General features: G+C 37.3%; 2 protein-coding genes across 7 annotated transcripts in view; both read right to left on the bottom strand.

Moving 5' to 3' along the window:
- Nucleotides 1-3,150: 3,150 nt before the first annotated feature.
- On the bottom strand, nt 3,151-11,315 carry sinhcafl (SIN3-HDAC complex associated factor, like). 2 transcript variants are annotated; one of them, XM_079839086.1, is made up of 7 exons: nt 11,239-11,315; nt 9,865-10,003; nt 9,526-9,625; nt 9,336-9,450; nt 6,760-6,789; nt 6,481-6,631; nt 3,151-4,612 (listed from the first exon to the last, which is right to left on the bottom strand). In XM_079839086.1, exons 2-7 carry the CDS (start codon nt 9,990-9,992, stop codon nt 4,435-4,437), a joined length of 702 nt encoding a protein of 233 aa, XP_079695212.1. In that variant the 5' UTR covers nt 9,993-10,003; nt 11,239-11,315; the 3' UTR covers nt 3,151-4,434. The 2 variants fall into 2 exon arrangements, with proteins under 2 accessions (XP_079695212.1, XP_079695213.1); XM_079839087.1 differs by lacking the exon at nt 6,760-6,789.
- A 1,587-nt stretch (nt 11,316-12,902) lies between these two features.
- dennd5a (DENN/MADD domain containing 5A) overlaps nt 12,903-17,381 on the bottom strand; it is a 94,502-nt gene continuing 90,023 nt past the window's right edge. For all 5 annotated transcript variants that reach the window (XM_079801451.1, XM_079801450.1, XM_079801448.1 and 2 more), the window contains one exon: nt 12,903-16,008. In XM_079801451.1, the coding sequence (XP_079657577.1) occupies nt 15,825-16,008 (184 nt within the window). In that variant the 3' untranslated portion in view covers nt 12,903-15,824. The remainder of the gene's footprint in view (nt 16,009-17,381) is intronic.

Here is a 17,381-nt window from a genome sequence, read left to right on the forward strand (position 1 = left end):
GCGTTCCAGACAAGGTTGGATGTGGGAATATCCCAAATGAAATACCCCACTTCGTGTCCACGTTGACCACATGATGTCGCCACGACACAACGAGAGCATGTCGTGTTTTTGAGTCAAAAATAGAATAAATACACCATCGTACCAGAAGTTCAAAATTATCGTATTTGGAAGAAAATGATCCTACACGAGTCAAACATAGGCTAGAATACAGCTATTTATCTAAACCAACAACTTTTTGACAACCTGCAAATTACCACTACAGATAAATAACTATTTAACCTTCCTAATGAGCTATTTAACGGAAATACTGCAAGGTTTGTCAACTCGGCTTATAGAAAATGACGAACAAAGAATTCTAATCTAATTTTTTTATTATTAATCTACGAAGCCACTGTAAACTGTATCGTTATTTTGGTTATACATTAGGCTAATTGTAATTATAACAAGCACATGATACAGTTTCTAGGACGAGTAACGTTAAACATAGAATTTCAACAAAAAATAAACAGAGCAATTCCAATAGGGTCCTCATACGGGCCCTAATTAGGCTACTGTCTTTGTATTTATTGATTGATTTTCTAGCCAGACGTTGTCATACTCAATTCTTTTTTTCATTTATTATTATTATACTTTCAAAATTACAGAATTACTGTTATTCGTACGTAATACGATCTTAAAAGACATGACTTGAACGCACTATAATGCCGCGTTCCAGGCAACCCGTAACCCGTGTTTTTCCAACCTTCTACCCGTGAAAGTGCACTGGAACGGCAGCCAAACCCGTGACTTCCCACCCGTGAACTCGTATACTAGATCGATGTACTCCCAGTTACGAGTTTTGACGTCACATAGCCCGCGAAGCAACAATGGCAGCCCCCTACGGATGTAGTGTTTATGAAACAAATATACAAATAACGTAAAATAAAAGTAATATAACAGCTTTTCTTGCTTTTTTTCTCCTCCGTTTCCCTCAAATAAGCAAAGAGTAAGCACCTTTGGCGATAGAAATGATTGTAAATGAGCATACACCCCGTATGGTCCGCCATGCTTTGTTTACATCTAACTACCACACAATTCCTTGCGCTCAGGCAGTTTGGCGTGACTTTGCCTGGAACACTACAAAGTCGTGAGTCGTGGTTTGAAGTTTTAATTTACGGGCTCAAAAACCTGCCTGGAACGCAGCATAAGCGCCGCGGCAGGAACGTTAATTTGTGCACGTGAGTCACTCATTCTCCACAATGATTGGCCGAGAAGGCGTAACGTGAGATGAGATGGAATGCGTTCACGTTCTCCTCACAATAATTCATGACGGTTGAGTAGACGTTGGATCCACAGCTAGATCAACGAGTAACGTTATAGAGGCCGACCATCATTTGAGGAGTCACACAATTCTGAAATTATCGTACATTATGGGATTATTTCATTATTGATCGTACAGAGGAGAAAATTATCGTACAAATACGATAATTACCGTACGTCTGGCAACGCTGGGTCGAATGCATACCTGTCAAGTATCCCGTTTTGGCCGGGAAAGTCCCGTATTTTACCCTTCTTTCCCGCCGTCCTCCCGTATTAGTATTTTCCTGTAAATCTCCCGTATTTTAACCTGCGTTATTAAAAAACAATAATACCGGAGTAAAAAAACAAAAACATTTCCAATCTGAGCTCTGTAACTAGCCTCGCGATAACTCCCATCTGCAGTAGCAGTTGTCGCGAGGTTAGTGTGTGAGGTCAGATGACGAGTGACAACGTGGGAAAAAAAACAAAACAGACACGGATGATGGACGTAACGATAGAGACGGATTAAGGCACTCCTGCCAACAAAAAAAACCCTCGTGTAAATACCGTGATCAATGGGACAGCGGATTTAATTATAACATGTAAGTGACTTAATGTTAATTAATTGTTTATGGAACTGGCATATGAAATCAGTGTGATTTCCAGTAGTGATGGTATTCAGGAAAACAACACTCTTGTTAGTGTGATGTTGCTTAACTGTATCATATGTTATAAATATAATAACTTCACCATTTTAACCGTGTATGTTAACTGAGTTTCTTTGTATGAGTGGCGCTTATTTGTTTTCGATTTTCTCGTCGAGAGGCTGCGCGAGCCTCAACAGCACAACCTTGTCAGTTCGTTTTATATTATCCACTACCGATCGCCACTTACACTAACTGAATGCAGAATCATTATTGCACTTTGGTGATTCCCTAGTTATTTTTTGTTTTGACATTTTACTCAGGATACTTGTCCGTTGGGCAAGTAAAATTATTTTTCACTCAACAAGCGTTCATGTCGAGCCCTGCCCATAGCAATGCAAGTTCAGAAAGGGTATTTATGGTACGAAAGATTGTTACAGAGAATAGGATGACATTAGACAACAGAACTGTTTGCACTCTACTCTCATGTAAAATGAACCACTCTGGCCCAGCCCACAAATACACTCCTTCCAAAACAGTCTTAAAGAATGCAAAGTCTGCAACAAATTTGTACAATAACTCACTAAAAGAGTAAAGAAAAGTTATGTGAAATGAAAAGAAAAACTGTAAAAGAAAAGCAATATGAAATGAAAAGAATGTGTGGAATGAAAATAAAATGTAACAAGCAATGTTTAATGAACAGAAAATATGCAAATAAGCCTTTAAATAAATGCTCATCATATATAACCTTTTGTGTTTTCATTTGGGCTATAACACCTGTCTTAAAATGTAAGGGATACTGGAGCTTGGTTGGGGTGGTGGGACTGCTTGCGGTGGGCGCCGAAAAATGTCCCTTATTTTCAAATCCAAAACTTGACAGGTATGGTCGAATGTCCGACTTTGAGTGGCGTTATTTCCAAGAACGAGGTGGGAAAAATCCATAACATACAAATAATTCATACACCACATCGCTCTCTTCTTCCAGTTTTCTCATATTTACAAAAATATTGAAGACTCACAAAAAAAACCCCAGACAAACAAGAAAGATTTACTTTAAAAGTTTTATGAAAATACCAATGTGAGGAAAATCGAGATACAAAATTTTATCAATTGTAATATTACAAAAAGTATAAAAAAAGAAAGTGCACACAAACTTCTTTACAGCATTAATTGTACAGACAGCTTTGAATAAATAGCATAAGTTAAAAATGACAAATGAACGTAATGAAATGATCAGCTAAACCTCTGGTAAGGCACATTGACTGAGAATGTGCCTCATTAATAATCAAAACAAAAAATTTCCCTGAAATTTATCAACATCTTGTAGTCGCTCTCATGCATTTTAAGAACGAGAGCATCAAGTCAACATTAACGTTGACTCAAAGTATTGCTGGTGAATAAAAAAAACAAACATTCATTCAAATAATACACTGAAATACAACCGAAATCTGGAACCAAATCCACAAACTCCACTAAAGTCGCTCAAGTTAAGAGCCAAAGCAATTATTTCGCTCCTCAAAAAGGCTTTTGTGTCACATCGACAACATTTCGATGAATCCTAACTGCAATAATAATAAAATAAAAAACATATAAAAGGCTGCAGTCAATACATCAAGGCTGAAAGACTGTACAATTTCATCTTGGATTATCTTTAGTGTACAATATTGAGACGTGGTTAAAAAACACAGTGTAAAGCCTGGTCGGAAAAAAAATCAGTAATATTTCATACTTTCTGTATTATAACACTCTCATACAACAATAACAAAAGAAAAATACAAACACTAACAGTCATAAAAAACTGATCATGCCTACAAAATACATTATGCATGCTTTCATATGCCATTGTGTAAATGATAACCGTTTAAATACTCTGAGATAATGTGTTTTAGCATCTTGATTTTTAAAGATTTACAAACCCGTAACCATTTTTTTTTTTTTAAATATCGAGAAACATCTTTATGCCAAACCAGAAATAAATGAGATGTCCAGAAGTCGAGGTGAATTCACATTGTGCCCAAAGAAACCGTGTCAGTGAATGCATGTGTGTGTGATTTAACAGAGTCAGAGCAGAAGTCTGCCATGGTAAAATATTGTATTTGCTTAAAAAGTACACCCATCTCATTAATGTTAGATATAGCACTTTACATTATTCATCTGTGACCCGTGAAACTAAATGCCAAATAGAAGTCTTTTGGTGCACTGGTATGGAAAATAAGATTATATTTACAAAACACTGGTAACTCCCAAAAACAAATTTACAGTAATAAAAAAAAAAAATGGATTACATTACATTTCCTAACTCAGACCTATAAATATGTCCTAATGCCCAAATGTTTCTCCTTTTCTGTTATATAAAAAAAAAGGTACAAAACTTACAGAGTCATAAAAAAAAAATACAAAAGCAATGGGAAAACTCAACTCATACACAGTTATCTAACAAAGGGAAGATATCAGAGTCTACCACTGGAGACAAAGCTATGAGGGCCTCAATGAGACAGGTGTGATGGTTGGATCACCATGCCTCCTTCAGGTCCTCTGGAAGAGGGGAAGGAAGCGCTTGGGAGATCGGAGAGTCCGAGGAGGATGCCAGAGCGGGACGCTTCTTGTTACAGCAGGGCTTGAAGAGACGGGGATCGATGATCACCTCGCCGAAACGCCCCTTGTAGACGATCCCACAGCACACCTTTTGCCTGAAACGCATTGATGGTGTTATTTAGGGGTGTGCATTGGGACTGCCCTCACAATTCGATTCGATTACGATTCACCAGGTAACGATTCAATTCAGTTCGATTCTACGACGCATCAAAATTCTACTGCACACAACAAGGCAGATTTTTAATCAGTCATGAGGCAATAGGCCTTTATCACACTTCCTATTTCCGGTAAGGAAAGCAGTGCACCTCTACTTCCGGTCCCATCGCGACTCAATCAAAACGCGGGTGTAACTGCAGCGATCCCGTGCTCTAATACTAAATAATGCCATCCTTACCTCAGATTTGAACATTTCCTGACACTAAAAGAATAGAGGAGAGCATGGGCGAGACTGATATGGTGGGATGAAGTTGTATGTTTGTGTGTTGTAGGCCTATGCATTTCCAAACTGCGGATGTTTACGTCTCATATCGTCAGCCTGCTGAAATGTTCCCATCCAAATGTGCATTCTGAATAATAAATACATTTCTAACCTGCCGCAGTCCAGTGATTGTCTTCTCATTAAAAGTGTTTCTCTTACTAATCATATTTCATACCTGTTGTTACATGTTTTAATTAATTTGACTGATAAACACCCTTACGAAAGTTAACCATGGTTTTATTATAGTAAGAATGTAGTAACCATGTTTTTTTTTTGTGGATTGACTACCATTTGTATTAGTTTTACTAAAAAATACCATGATAAACTACAATAACCATGTTTTATTTTATTTGTAATAAAAACCATGGTTCATTTTCTTGTAATAAATAGATGAATGAATGCGCGGTAACTGCCTTAAAGAAAGTAAACAATGTTAAGCATTTAATTAATCTTAAACAGTAATACGTTAACAGCGTGACTGAATTTTGGCATACATGTGTGAATTACATATACTGTAGGCTACAGTGAAATGATTGTCATTGAAAAGTGACAGAACAATGACTAAAATATTAATACAAATCAATATGTTCATTCAGATCTTATTCGTCAGGTCTCACACACACTTAATCGCGGACACTATTTAGACGTGCACTGACACCGTGTGGTGAAATAATCACGTATGTTTACGACCCTCGGCTTATGTCGGATTAAAAAACGACAAGTTCAACAGAGTTTGGAAAATCCTGTACACAGTAATGATCAGTTTATCTCTTCTCCTGTCTCGGAAAATGTCCGGATTTTGAAATCATCCTCCAGATGCTTATTTTAATGGTCGTTTGTTCAGCTAGGTGTTCACAGCACATTGAAAACATGCATAACCGGAAGAATCAGCACACTGCTTCGACCCGCACTTCCGGTATTCAATTCCTCTGTGATAAAGGCCTATACAAGCAGTCAGATATTGAACAATAGATTTTATTGGCTGCTATGTTTGTATTATCACTCTCCTGTATCTTTGACATAAATGTCATTAAAATAAAATGAAATTGAATGGTACAGGGTATTGGATATGGCATTTTCAAACCTGAAAAAGAAAACATAAATCACTGCTTTCAGTGCTTTGCATGAGAATTGTTTCTCTTCTCTGCTTTAGAACCATTTGAAATTAAATAGAGCAATAATAACAGCCAACTTTTTCCAGTAGTGAACATAAGTGTTTTAATTAATCAGTAATCTCCCTCCGCCTCAGCCATCTTGATTGTTGTTGTTGTTGTTGTTATGACCCCGGAAGTAATTGAAACTTCACAACTTTATTGTCCAACTCAAGGCCAGAAAATAAACGATGACATAATTGATTATGGCACTTAGCCGCATCGATGCTGAATCGTGAATGCCCCGCATTGCCGAATCGATTATTGTTGACACCACTAGGGTTATTCGTCGGCTCAAACACTAGGATGTCAGGAAACAGGAGGAGAGGAATACCTCTTCCAGTAGGACAGGTCGAGGAAGGAGAAGCCGGACGGGTTGGGACGCCTCTGTTTGGTCTCGATGTCGGAGCCGTCGTCAGATTGGTTACTGTGGCTGGGAGACTGGGACGGAGACATGCTGGATGTGGTGCTGTGGGCATCCGAATCTGTCAAGACATGACAACAGATTAATATGACATCTCGCTGGAAAACCAAACTATTTTAGGTACCGATTTTGAATGAAAACAGGAACTAAAGGATAGTTCAAACTAAAATTAAGTCATTATTTACTCACCCTGGTGTTGTTCTAATGTCGTATGCAGCTCTTTTTTTGGGACCACAAGGAGAAAAAAAAACAAAAAAAGGTCTTCTAACGCTTGTCATTTATTAATCATTTATAAACCTACGCCAACACAGTCGTTCATCGCAATTTCAAAATAAAAGTTTGCATGTTATGATCAAGAAATTACACCGGCTGTATCATATCGTAAAGAAGTGGCCAAATATTAAAGATTAAAGTCCCCCTGAGGTGGAAATCAAGTTTTTATTGTTGTTTATGTCTATGTGGTGTGGCGGTCGCTAGATATTTTACTTTATAACATTTTAAATATGGATATTTTTTATTACAAAACACTTATCGCTTCAGAAGGTCTTTATTAACCCCCCCGGAGCCGTGTGGAGCAGTTATATGATGGATGGATGCACTTTTATGAGCTTCAAACTCAATGTCATTATAAAGCTTGGAAGCGTTATATTTATTCATATAACTCTGATCATGTTCGTCAGAAAGTCATATAGGATGGCTTGAGGGCGAGTCAATCATGGGCTAATTTTAATTTTAAAATGAACTAATCCTTTAAAGTGTAGTTTGGCCATTTGATGTGCTGTAAAGTGTCACACCACCCTCTGCAAGCATTTGTTGCGCATTTCTATAAAACCATATGATTACTTGCTTTTAATACTTTATTTGAACCAAATATCATTGCCTCACTGTTTATTCATTATACATGCATTTTAAGTCATTTTTAAAGTCTTGGGTCTTTGCTTATGTCTATTTTAATTACCACAAAAAAAGTATTCGATTAATCGGCCGATTAATCGATTGCCAAAATAATCATTAGTGACAGCCCTATATCACAGATCCCATGTGACAGGCCGTATACATCAGTGTTCAGTGAGTGTTCGATACGGTTTGGTGAAAAACAACCATCATAATGAAATTAAACCTTTTAATGAAAAGTCTTTGCTCGACTGTGCGTTCTGTCAGCTCCGCAGTTCACTCAACTTGTAAGAAATCAAGATTAAACACGCGACATGAAATCAAAAAAGCAACTTTCTTTAAAGAGTTGAATATCGCAGATGACAGTCAGAATGATAGATGTGAACTCGATCATTTGTTGTTATGATGAACACAGCGGATATAAGCACCTCAGAGAAGAAGGTTCACGGGTTGTATTGCATGTCACGTTTTTATTAATCTTGATTTTTCATAACTTGTGCTTTTTCTGGGCGAGTCGGAGTGAACTGTGGCGCTAATAAAGACTCACAAACGCGCAGTCGAGCATGAGCAAACCAGGATTTTCTTTAAATAATACATTCAATTTTGTTTTGAGGCCTGATTTTCGCACGCACTTATCGGCAGTGTTTTTCGGCGCGTTTTACACTGCCGATTTGCAGAGTGAACGTGCAAATCCAGTAGATGGCGCTCCCGGTACACAAGCTGGTGCTGCGGCACTTTACGCTTCTGACACTCGCACAGAAGAAGAAGAGAGACGGTATTTAAGTGCTTGCCAAAACCATTCACACACTTTTCTAACTGGCAAGCAGCATCAGTAGCTCATCTTCTTTGTTGTCTACTTATTTCCTCTTCGTCGTATCAATGTGTGTTCGGCAAGACCGTTTTGTGCTTGAACGCCACCAAGTCGTGTTTTACTGTAACTTCAGCAGCTCCAGGCGCGTGAACAAAAGCGGCGATCTCATTGGTCGGACAGTTTTTAACACGCCACGTCAAAAGAAAGAAACGAACCCAAGGCGTTTTTTTAAGTGACGCTTTCACGCCTGGCGTTTAACGTGTCGGTGTGCACACTTACATTGGCGCCCTTTCACATTTCCGGGTTTCTCAGAGCGGAAGTCGTCATAGTTGGGTTAACTATTATAGCGGTGAATGAGGGAATACATTAAATATTTTTTGTGTGGCCATTTGCTCAAATAGCAAACGAAAAACGCCACAATAGTGATTTCACTAAGTGAAAAGAGAGAAAGATGATAATTTTTATCATCACTCCCATAGACGCTATTAGAAACACTCACAGCAGCGCTAACTTGTTTTTGTAATGTGATGCAAAAGTAATAAAATAAAGTTTTAGTGTTATAAAATGTACATATATATAAAAAATACAAAAAAACGTTGCAGGATTAACGATATTAATGACCGTTAAAACGTGTCATCAGTCTGTGATAAGGGTCCATTGGCGCACTGTGTTTAGTCACGAGGCGTTAAACGTTGTCGATAAACGCACATGAAAATCATCCCGGTGTGAACAGGCCTTTACATTTTTATTATTTAATTTCTCCTTTTGTGGTCCATAAAAGAAAGGCCATATTGCATTACAACAACACCAGGGTGAGTAAATGAAGACTTAACTCCATTCTATCCCTATGAAGATCCACCCCATAAACTTAAGCAAAAATCGCACCAAAACCAAACGAATGAGATTATTATACGAATAAGCAACCAATTCACCAAAACATTAAATTATGAGAAGTATAAAACGACAGTTATATGAACCGTCGTGAGATTGTGTTGGCAAAACACACCACAACAAAAAAAAAAAAGAGAAGAAGAAAAAAAAACGCAAACGTGCAACTCACTTTGTCTTTTGAACTTATGAAGCTTTTTCAGTTTACTTTTCTTCTTTCCATCAATATTCTTGACTTTCTTGGGCTTGGTCAGCTTGAATCCGGGTCCTGCCCTCGCATCAACCACCTTGAGAGAGAAACAAGATTATTCTCAAAATGTCTGGAATGAGACGGAGGATTCCCAAGGAAAACAGTCCCTTACATGATTCCAGTTCTTCTTTGATCCGTGTGGTAATTTCTTCCAGCGTTTGACCAGAAGCACACAAGCGTTGCAGATGTCTCCAACACGATCCTCGGACAGACTGCGAACAATAATCACAGAATTTATTTCTGATTTTTAAAACAACAACTGTATTACTTATATTCAAAAACAAATAGAATTTCTCTTTTTTGCAACCAATCCCAATGGGATCACATAATCACCCAAAAGTAAAATTAAAGCTCATCCAGTAAGATATTATTTAATGATAAATAAATAAAAATAGCGATTGAAATTCCTTTAGGATTTTGTGGAATACAAGCAGTCAGGGATAACACTTACCCAAAGCAAAGTCTGAAGTTTTCCTCATATCTGCTGCTGTCAGTGAACCGAGAACTTGAAGATTTGGTTTTGCAAATACAACAACCTTCGTTACTGCGGTAAATCTTGGATTTATGGAAGCCGAACATCTTTACGGGCTCTGGGGAATGAACGGAGAGCGTCATTAAAAACAAAGGTCTTTTGCGCGGGGGATTTAAGGGGGCGGGAACCGAAATCCATATCTCTTGCTGAACTTGACAATTTCATCGCGTTTTGCTCTAACGTTAAGAGTTACGCAAAAAATGCAGAATCACGAGTGCGCGCCTGGGATATAAAAAACGCGTGTTTGCTTTGAATCCGTCTCGTCTGCCGCGATGACCTACTTTTGATGTTTGACAAAAGCCTTTCGCTGCAGGCGCATTTAATACACGACCATTGACTCGTACGAGGAAAATAAACAACAACAGCATGTGTGCACTGGAATTGGGAAAATCCCAGAAAGAATGATAATGGAATTTGTAACTAACTGGGAATCAATGTTAAACAGGAATCCTCTAAGAAGCAAGTCATGTCCTAATGGATCAATCGAAATTCCTTATTTTGTCCTTTGTATTTGGGATTCCCATTTAGTCGCTCCAAATAACGATACGAATTCCTTTGGGAATTTTGACACGGGGTGAAGATGGAGAAACAGGCGGAGTTTTAAAAGCGAAAGTGCAATTAAATGGGCGCCTGTTCACGGGGTTTGAGACAAAACACCAGGAATAAAAACACTGGGGTTATAGTACTTTAAAAACACATCTTGTATTCAATATATAACGAACAACGCGCGTGTGATAGATCAATACAAACGCGTGAAAAACCACATCAAACATGACGCGACTCATTCACAAAAACTCCACACATTACAAAATATTTATTTAGAGGAATTATGTCCTTCATGACATACAGTACGCTCGGTTTTATATTTTCATTTGTGCGCTCGCCTCATATTTGCATCTATGGAAACCAAAAGAAAGCTAGACGGAGATGTGTCGTAAATTAACAATTCACACGCGCTCTAAAAATCAACGCTATCTAAACAACACACGGAGGATTTTTGAACGTTTTTGACGGTTTGAATATGACCGTTAATCTAAACTTTCAAACAGCGAGAGAGCGCCAAAACGCGCGTCCCCATTAACAATAACAGCTAGCCCGTTAGCACGCAACCATGCCACGCTCCACATCCATCCACGCGCGCAAAGCCCCATTGTTGATGTAAATAACCGAGCCGTAAACGCACTAACATAACACACACAACACGTTACGCACTCCGATACTGACAGTACAAACAGTTAAAGCGAGACATGCTACATTCGTATAGTTAGTTAGCAACAATAACAAAGGACTTACCGTCAGAAACTTTGAATTCCGTCCGTTTTACTCGTCTGTACTGCGCATGCCTTACTACGGCCACACACAGAAACACAATGAATGGTGGGGGCGGGGCCAGCGTACAAACATTGAGTAAAGGGGTTTGTCGGAGGAAGACCATATAAGGAGCATAGACGCCAAGTTTAAACATTCATTCAGCCAATCACTGCGCTCGAACTTGCCATTTAAGAATGTTTCATCCGGGGAAGTACACAAACGTTCCGCACGTATTGTTCTTGTTGTGACTTGAATGTGTGAATGGACCCTTTGCCCACTTCGCTGAAGCTCGAATGCTTGGAATACGCGACGTTTTGTATTATATTACCTGATATTATATGATATTAGGTTACCCAACACGCTGAAATGTAATATTATGTTCCTGACAAAGTGATTTTATTATGTTTTCTTTCAGTCAGAGAAACGCCTACCAGCGTATGTTTTAAGCGGCATTTCTTAAAATGGGTGACATGTCCATTAACGTTTTTTGAACACCATTCATCAAAAGTTTATTTTAAAAATGTATATTTTTCACCGCTGTCAAATGGGTTCGATTAATCACATCTAACATACATGCTTATAGGCTAATACATATGTGTGTGTGAATATATGTATATATATAAACATTTGTGTCCGTGTATTATACACACACACATACATATGTGAGTGTGTATATATATATATATATATATATATATATATATATATATATATATATATATATATATATATATATATATATATATATATATATATATATATATATATAATACACAAACACAAATGTATATATATTTATTTTTGTATGCATGTGTGTATGTATGAACACACACATATATGTAATATATATATATATAAACATTTGTGTCCGTGTATTATACACACACACACACATTCATATGTGAGTGTATATATATATATATATATATATATATATATATATATGTGTTCATACATACACACATGCATACAAAAATAAATATATATACATTTGTGTTTGTGTATTATATACACACACACACACACACATAAATATATACACATTTGTGTCCGACGTGTATTATACACTCACACACACAAATATATATAAATTTGTGTTTGTGTATTATATACACACACATACATAAATATATATGCATTTGTGTTTGTGTATTATATACACACACATACATAAATATATATAAATTAGTGTTCGTGTATTATATACACATTACACACACACACACACATACATATTTGTATGTATACACGTCACATAAACAAACTTTTGTTAGATGCGATTAATCGCAATTAATATTTTTTTCCCATATATCGTTAAAGTTGAAGTTCATGACCATTTATTAAACTTGCTTTAAAAGAAAGTATTAAATATAAGATTCAGCAATGAAAGATATATGTATTTCTTTTACTTTTCCCATTTTTAATCACCTTTGTAATACTACAAAAAAATGTCCAGTCTCTCAATTAAGAGTTATTAAACAATACAATTCATATATATAAATATAATAGAAAAAGCAAAATTCTGCTCAAACTGGTCATAGGAATATTTAATTTTATAATTAAGTACTCATTGATTGCAAATATATAATCAAACAGATTTTGCTTATTTTGAAAGACAAGACATTAAAAAAAAGTCAGAAGCATCATAACCATATCGAATTGTCACCTTTAATACATTTTATACACTGTACACAGTTGTTCAATATTTAACACTACATTACACTGCGTTGTCTATAAATGCATCGAGATAAAACACGAGAAAAAAAAAACTCCCAGAATGCTCATGCCAGCTGTGTTTGAACAGGAACCAGAACAGTCATGATGAAATTGGCACATGAATATCAGCCTTTGATGTGCTTCTCTCCTACAAATGATGCTACACTCTAAAAACCGCTGAATATTTCACTGATATTCAATAACTAAATTCTGGAGCTGTAAATATTGCATAGCAGAAACAGAGGGGCTGCTGGGGTTTAACTAGGGACACAAACACAGCAGCTGTGCCGCAGTTTAATTCTACTTTAAATATGGCATTAGAGTCGGCCACAGTGGAGACCTGAGGGCTGAAGAGAGCGGGAATGTTACGCTACTTTGAAAGGACACATCGGTTGCTGCAACTGGTTATTTAGGTGAAACGCTAATGTTATCCTTTCTGCGTTGATTGTTCTTACTTTTTACAGTCTCTCCCATATGTTTGGACATCACTTTCAGGAGTCATGTCTATGATTTTAGGGGATCATAATGAGCTTAAGGAGACAGTTCACCCGTTTCCTGCGTGGAACGCAAAAGGAGATATTTAGACGAAAGTCCAAGCTGCTCTTTTCCCATTTAATGAATGAGGGGACGCTTTCACTGTATGGGGAAGAAAGGAAGTGGGTTTGGAATGATATAAGGGTGAGTAAATGAGAATAATTCATGTTTTTAAAGTCTCTTATGGTGCATTCACACCGGACACTAAGAAATCACGCTATTCGCGCAAAGTTTACTCGCTTCATTCACACATGGGCTGTGTTTACATGTCTTTTTTGTTAGAATACTACTGTTAATGTGTGACAAAACGTAGTTTTAAGACTTTTTCAGGTGATAATGTAGTTGTTTAAAGCTCAAATGTGTGGTTTATTTATAAAAAGAGCGCCTATTTGAACATTTTATCTGGCGTTTTCGGAGTTGTGAGCTCCAGTGGATCAGCGGCGCTCGTTAACCCCGGCGAGAGCAGCCTTTCCTCAGCCAGTCCTTCAGACATTTGCCGCAGGCTCTGATGTCTCTGTGGTGTATCGAGCTATAATTTATCTTGTGTAGATGTAACGGCCGATCTTTGGTCTCATGGATCTATAATTTGTTCCCTGGCAAATCGTTTAGGCTGAGGGCAAAGTGAAGTTTCATTTTTTTATTTTTAGGCTATTTAACTTTACCTTACCATTGTAGCCGACTAGCACTGACTTTGAATGTTTGACCGAATTGTTTGCTTTATTTCATATATAGCTTATTATACCTTTTACTTATACTTTTGTATTATTGATCATAAACTTGCATTTAACAAAAAGAGACTGGGTTGTGTTTCATGTCATTTAATGTTATCACAGTGATAGGATATGCACACTTGTCTGAACCAGATATTAATATATGATTAATATAAACCAGATTTTCTCCTCATTGTTGTCACTACTAGAGCAAGCTCCTGATTGGTTAACGCGGCGCGAATATCCCCCAAAGTTCAGATTTTTCAATTAGCGCGAATCGTGCCACAGAATGTCTATTCGCGTCTTTGCATTGACTTGACATGTAAATCACTCGCGCGAAACGCTTAATTCACGTCCGGTGTGAACGCACCATTACACTCAGCAAGGCTGCATTTATTTGATCAGAAATACAGTAAAAAACTGTGAAATATTATTACAATGTAAGATAACTGTTTTATATCTTTATATTTTTAAAAATGTAATTTATTCTTGTGATGAAAAGCTGAATTTTCTCCAGTCGTCAGTGTCACATTGCTCAATTATCATCAATATTGGTGGTCATTTATTAATAATGGTTCTTATTATCATTAATGTTAGAAACCGTTTTTGCTGCTTATTTGAATAAAAAGTTGAAAAGAACAGCATTTATTTGAAATAGAAATCTTTTCTAACCTTATATATATATATCAAATGCATCAATGCTGAGTAAAAGTATGAATTAATTGGGATTTCCACTAAAACCTTAAGTAGCAAAAAAACAACATTGATAAATTGAGCATAAATCATCATATCAGAATGATTTCTGAAGGATCATGTGACACTAAAGACTTAAAATAAAGCTTTGATCACAGAAATAATATTTACAGTTGACTATACATTAAAATAGAACAGTTATTTTAAATTGTAATAATATTTCACAATATTACTGTTTTTGCTGTATTTTTGATCAAATAAACACAGCCTTGATGAGCATAAACGTCTTTCAAAAACATAAAAAGCTGTAATTTTTGGGGGTGAACTGTCCCTTTAAACGGATTTGCATTTGGAGGGAAACCACACAAGCCTCTGGATTGTACAAAAAAAAAAAAAGAGCCTTTCTCCATTTTTCATTTTAAGTAAAAATATGAATTCCCCCCAGGTTGTACTTATAAAGCATACTTCTACATCATTTGCTTCGAACTCTGCATTGTGACGGTATGGATTCGATTAGAGCACAGAGCAAGCAACCTGACACATATCAAAATAACACTGTTCTTCTGTGAAAATATAATAACAGCTCTTCTTACATGTTTCCCTTTTAAATATAGCCATTGTCAGCAGTCCACAACAACAACGAAAAATATCGAGCTTTCAATAAAACGGTATAGCACAGGTGGGAGTTCTTTCACCTTTCCGGAAACGTATGGATCAAAATAGAGGACATATCTGAATGTCCCTTGATAAAAATCATGACACACGTTTGAAAAGGCTCATTGCACTTAATATATGGCAAACATGACAGCAGCTTTAACGTAAGCCAGGTTAAGTCCTTTTGTTCAAGTCTCTCCGTGTAAAAAAGGTTAGTCCATGGTCCCGCTGATCTGTGTGTTAGTTCTATATTCAGACACGCTAGATCCCGATGCCCTTGACGAGCGAGGCCTCCAGCGTGATATTGAATTCCTGCAGAGTCTGAAGCACTCGAATCAGAGAGTTCACCAGGGAATGGTCCTTTAAGAGCGCCGTGTCCTCGTACATCTGTGCTGTGATTGGACACTCGGCGAGGAGCGCGATCCAGTGGTGCAGCAGGTGATCTCTGCAAGCAGAAAGAGCAGATGTGACTGACGTTCATGACCTTTTTTTCCATGACTAAGACAAGGCGATGATGAAACGACACCACCGTCTTTAAACGATAACTGTGACTATAACAACATGCGATATCTCTGACCAAAAAAAGACGAGTGGCGGTCAGTGGTACGCAAGTCGACTTGCGCTAAAAGAGTAACCCCTGACGTGATGTACAGGAGCATCTCAAGCAAGCGGCAACCTCCGCCAGTTTCTCTTGAAGCCAATACGGAAGTGACTTAAACTGCAATTCATCGACTGGCCACTAGAGACAGGCTCCAGAAGGAGCAGAATCTCATTGAGCCTCATGTTAAAATGCCCAACTTTACAGCAGAAGAACACATGTTTACAGTCTGGTATAAATTGTAGTTTTGGTCTATATGGCTAATTTTGCCCTTCATGACAACTGTGAGGGGGGTGAATTATTTTATAGACGGTTTCAACGGCAACAACATAAACAAACGTTACTGCGCATGCACGCTTTTGTGGCCCAAACTTAACTTCCGTTAGTCGTCCGCAAAGAACAACCGAGGCTGCGTTATCTTTCTTATGTGCTATCATCTTTCATTTTAATTGGGCAGCATTATCTTAATTTACATGTTTTTATTGTTTCAGAATGTTTATTATAAATAATCTCCCATTTCTGTCTGCAATATAGAGTGTATATATAACCCCTTAAAGGGTTAGTTCACTCAAAAATGTAAATTCATACATTAATTACTCACCCTCATGTCGACCCCAACCCGTAAGACCGTAGAAGAAAAATATCTTAAGTTGTGTTCTGAAGATGAACGAAGGTCTTACAGGTTTCGAACGACATGAGGGAGAGTAATAATGACAGAATAAATAAATGTTGGGTGAACTAACCCTTAAAGGGCGGTGTAATGCCGTTTTCTGTACAGTGTCTATAAATGCTTGCGCGCTCGCCTTCAATCATGCAATGCATCGGAATGACACGTTTCTTTGTTTCATAACATAAGATTAATGTTGGGAAAGTTAACTTGTAGATAAAGTACCATATTTGAGATTGATTGTATATGAATGCATCACAAAAAATCCCGTGCTCTATGGGCACTGCCATTAATAGAGGACAAAGTGAAAGTTGTTTTGCACTCCGTGATAAAGGCACATTTAAATATTTTGCGGGAAACATAAATCCGATCAGTTATCCAGATGGCGACCACTTGATGTGAACAAATGTAAACTCGCCGTGTCCCGACTGACTGATGATCAAGGTGCTCGCATGTTAATGCCAAGTGTAAACGCAGCCAGAATAAGTTTCCTCTAGAGTAGATTATTTCTGATAACAAGCAAAGTAAATAACATTCGACATACAGTCTAAAT

The sequence above is a fragment of the Gobio gobio genome, assembly GCF_949357685.1.
Source record: "Gobio gobio genome assembly, chromosome: 2".
NCBI classification, from domain to species: Eukaryota; Metazoa; Chordata; class Actinopteri; order Cypriniformes; family Gobionidae; genus Gobio; species Gobio gobio.

What these genes read in the sequence shown, in the direction of transcription:
- sinhcafl (XM_079839086.1), bottom strand. Translation starts at nt 9,992, where the DNA reads ATGTTCGGCTTCCATAAATCCAAGATTTACCGCAGTAACGAAGGTTGT. An exon ending in CAAAGAAGAACTGGAATCAT is followed by an intron (nt 9,451 to 9,525) that starts GTAAGGGACTGT and finishes TTCTCTCTCAAG; the next exon opens with GTGGTTGATGCGAGGGCAGG. An exon ending in GACCTGTCCTACTGGAAGAG is followed by an intron (nt 4,613 to 6,480) that starts GTATTCCTCTCC and finishes AATGCGTTTCAG; the next exon opens with GCAAAAGGTGTGCTGTGGGA.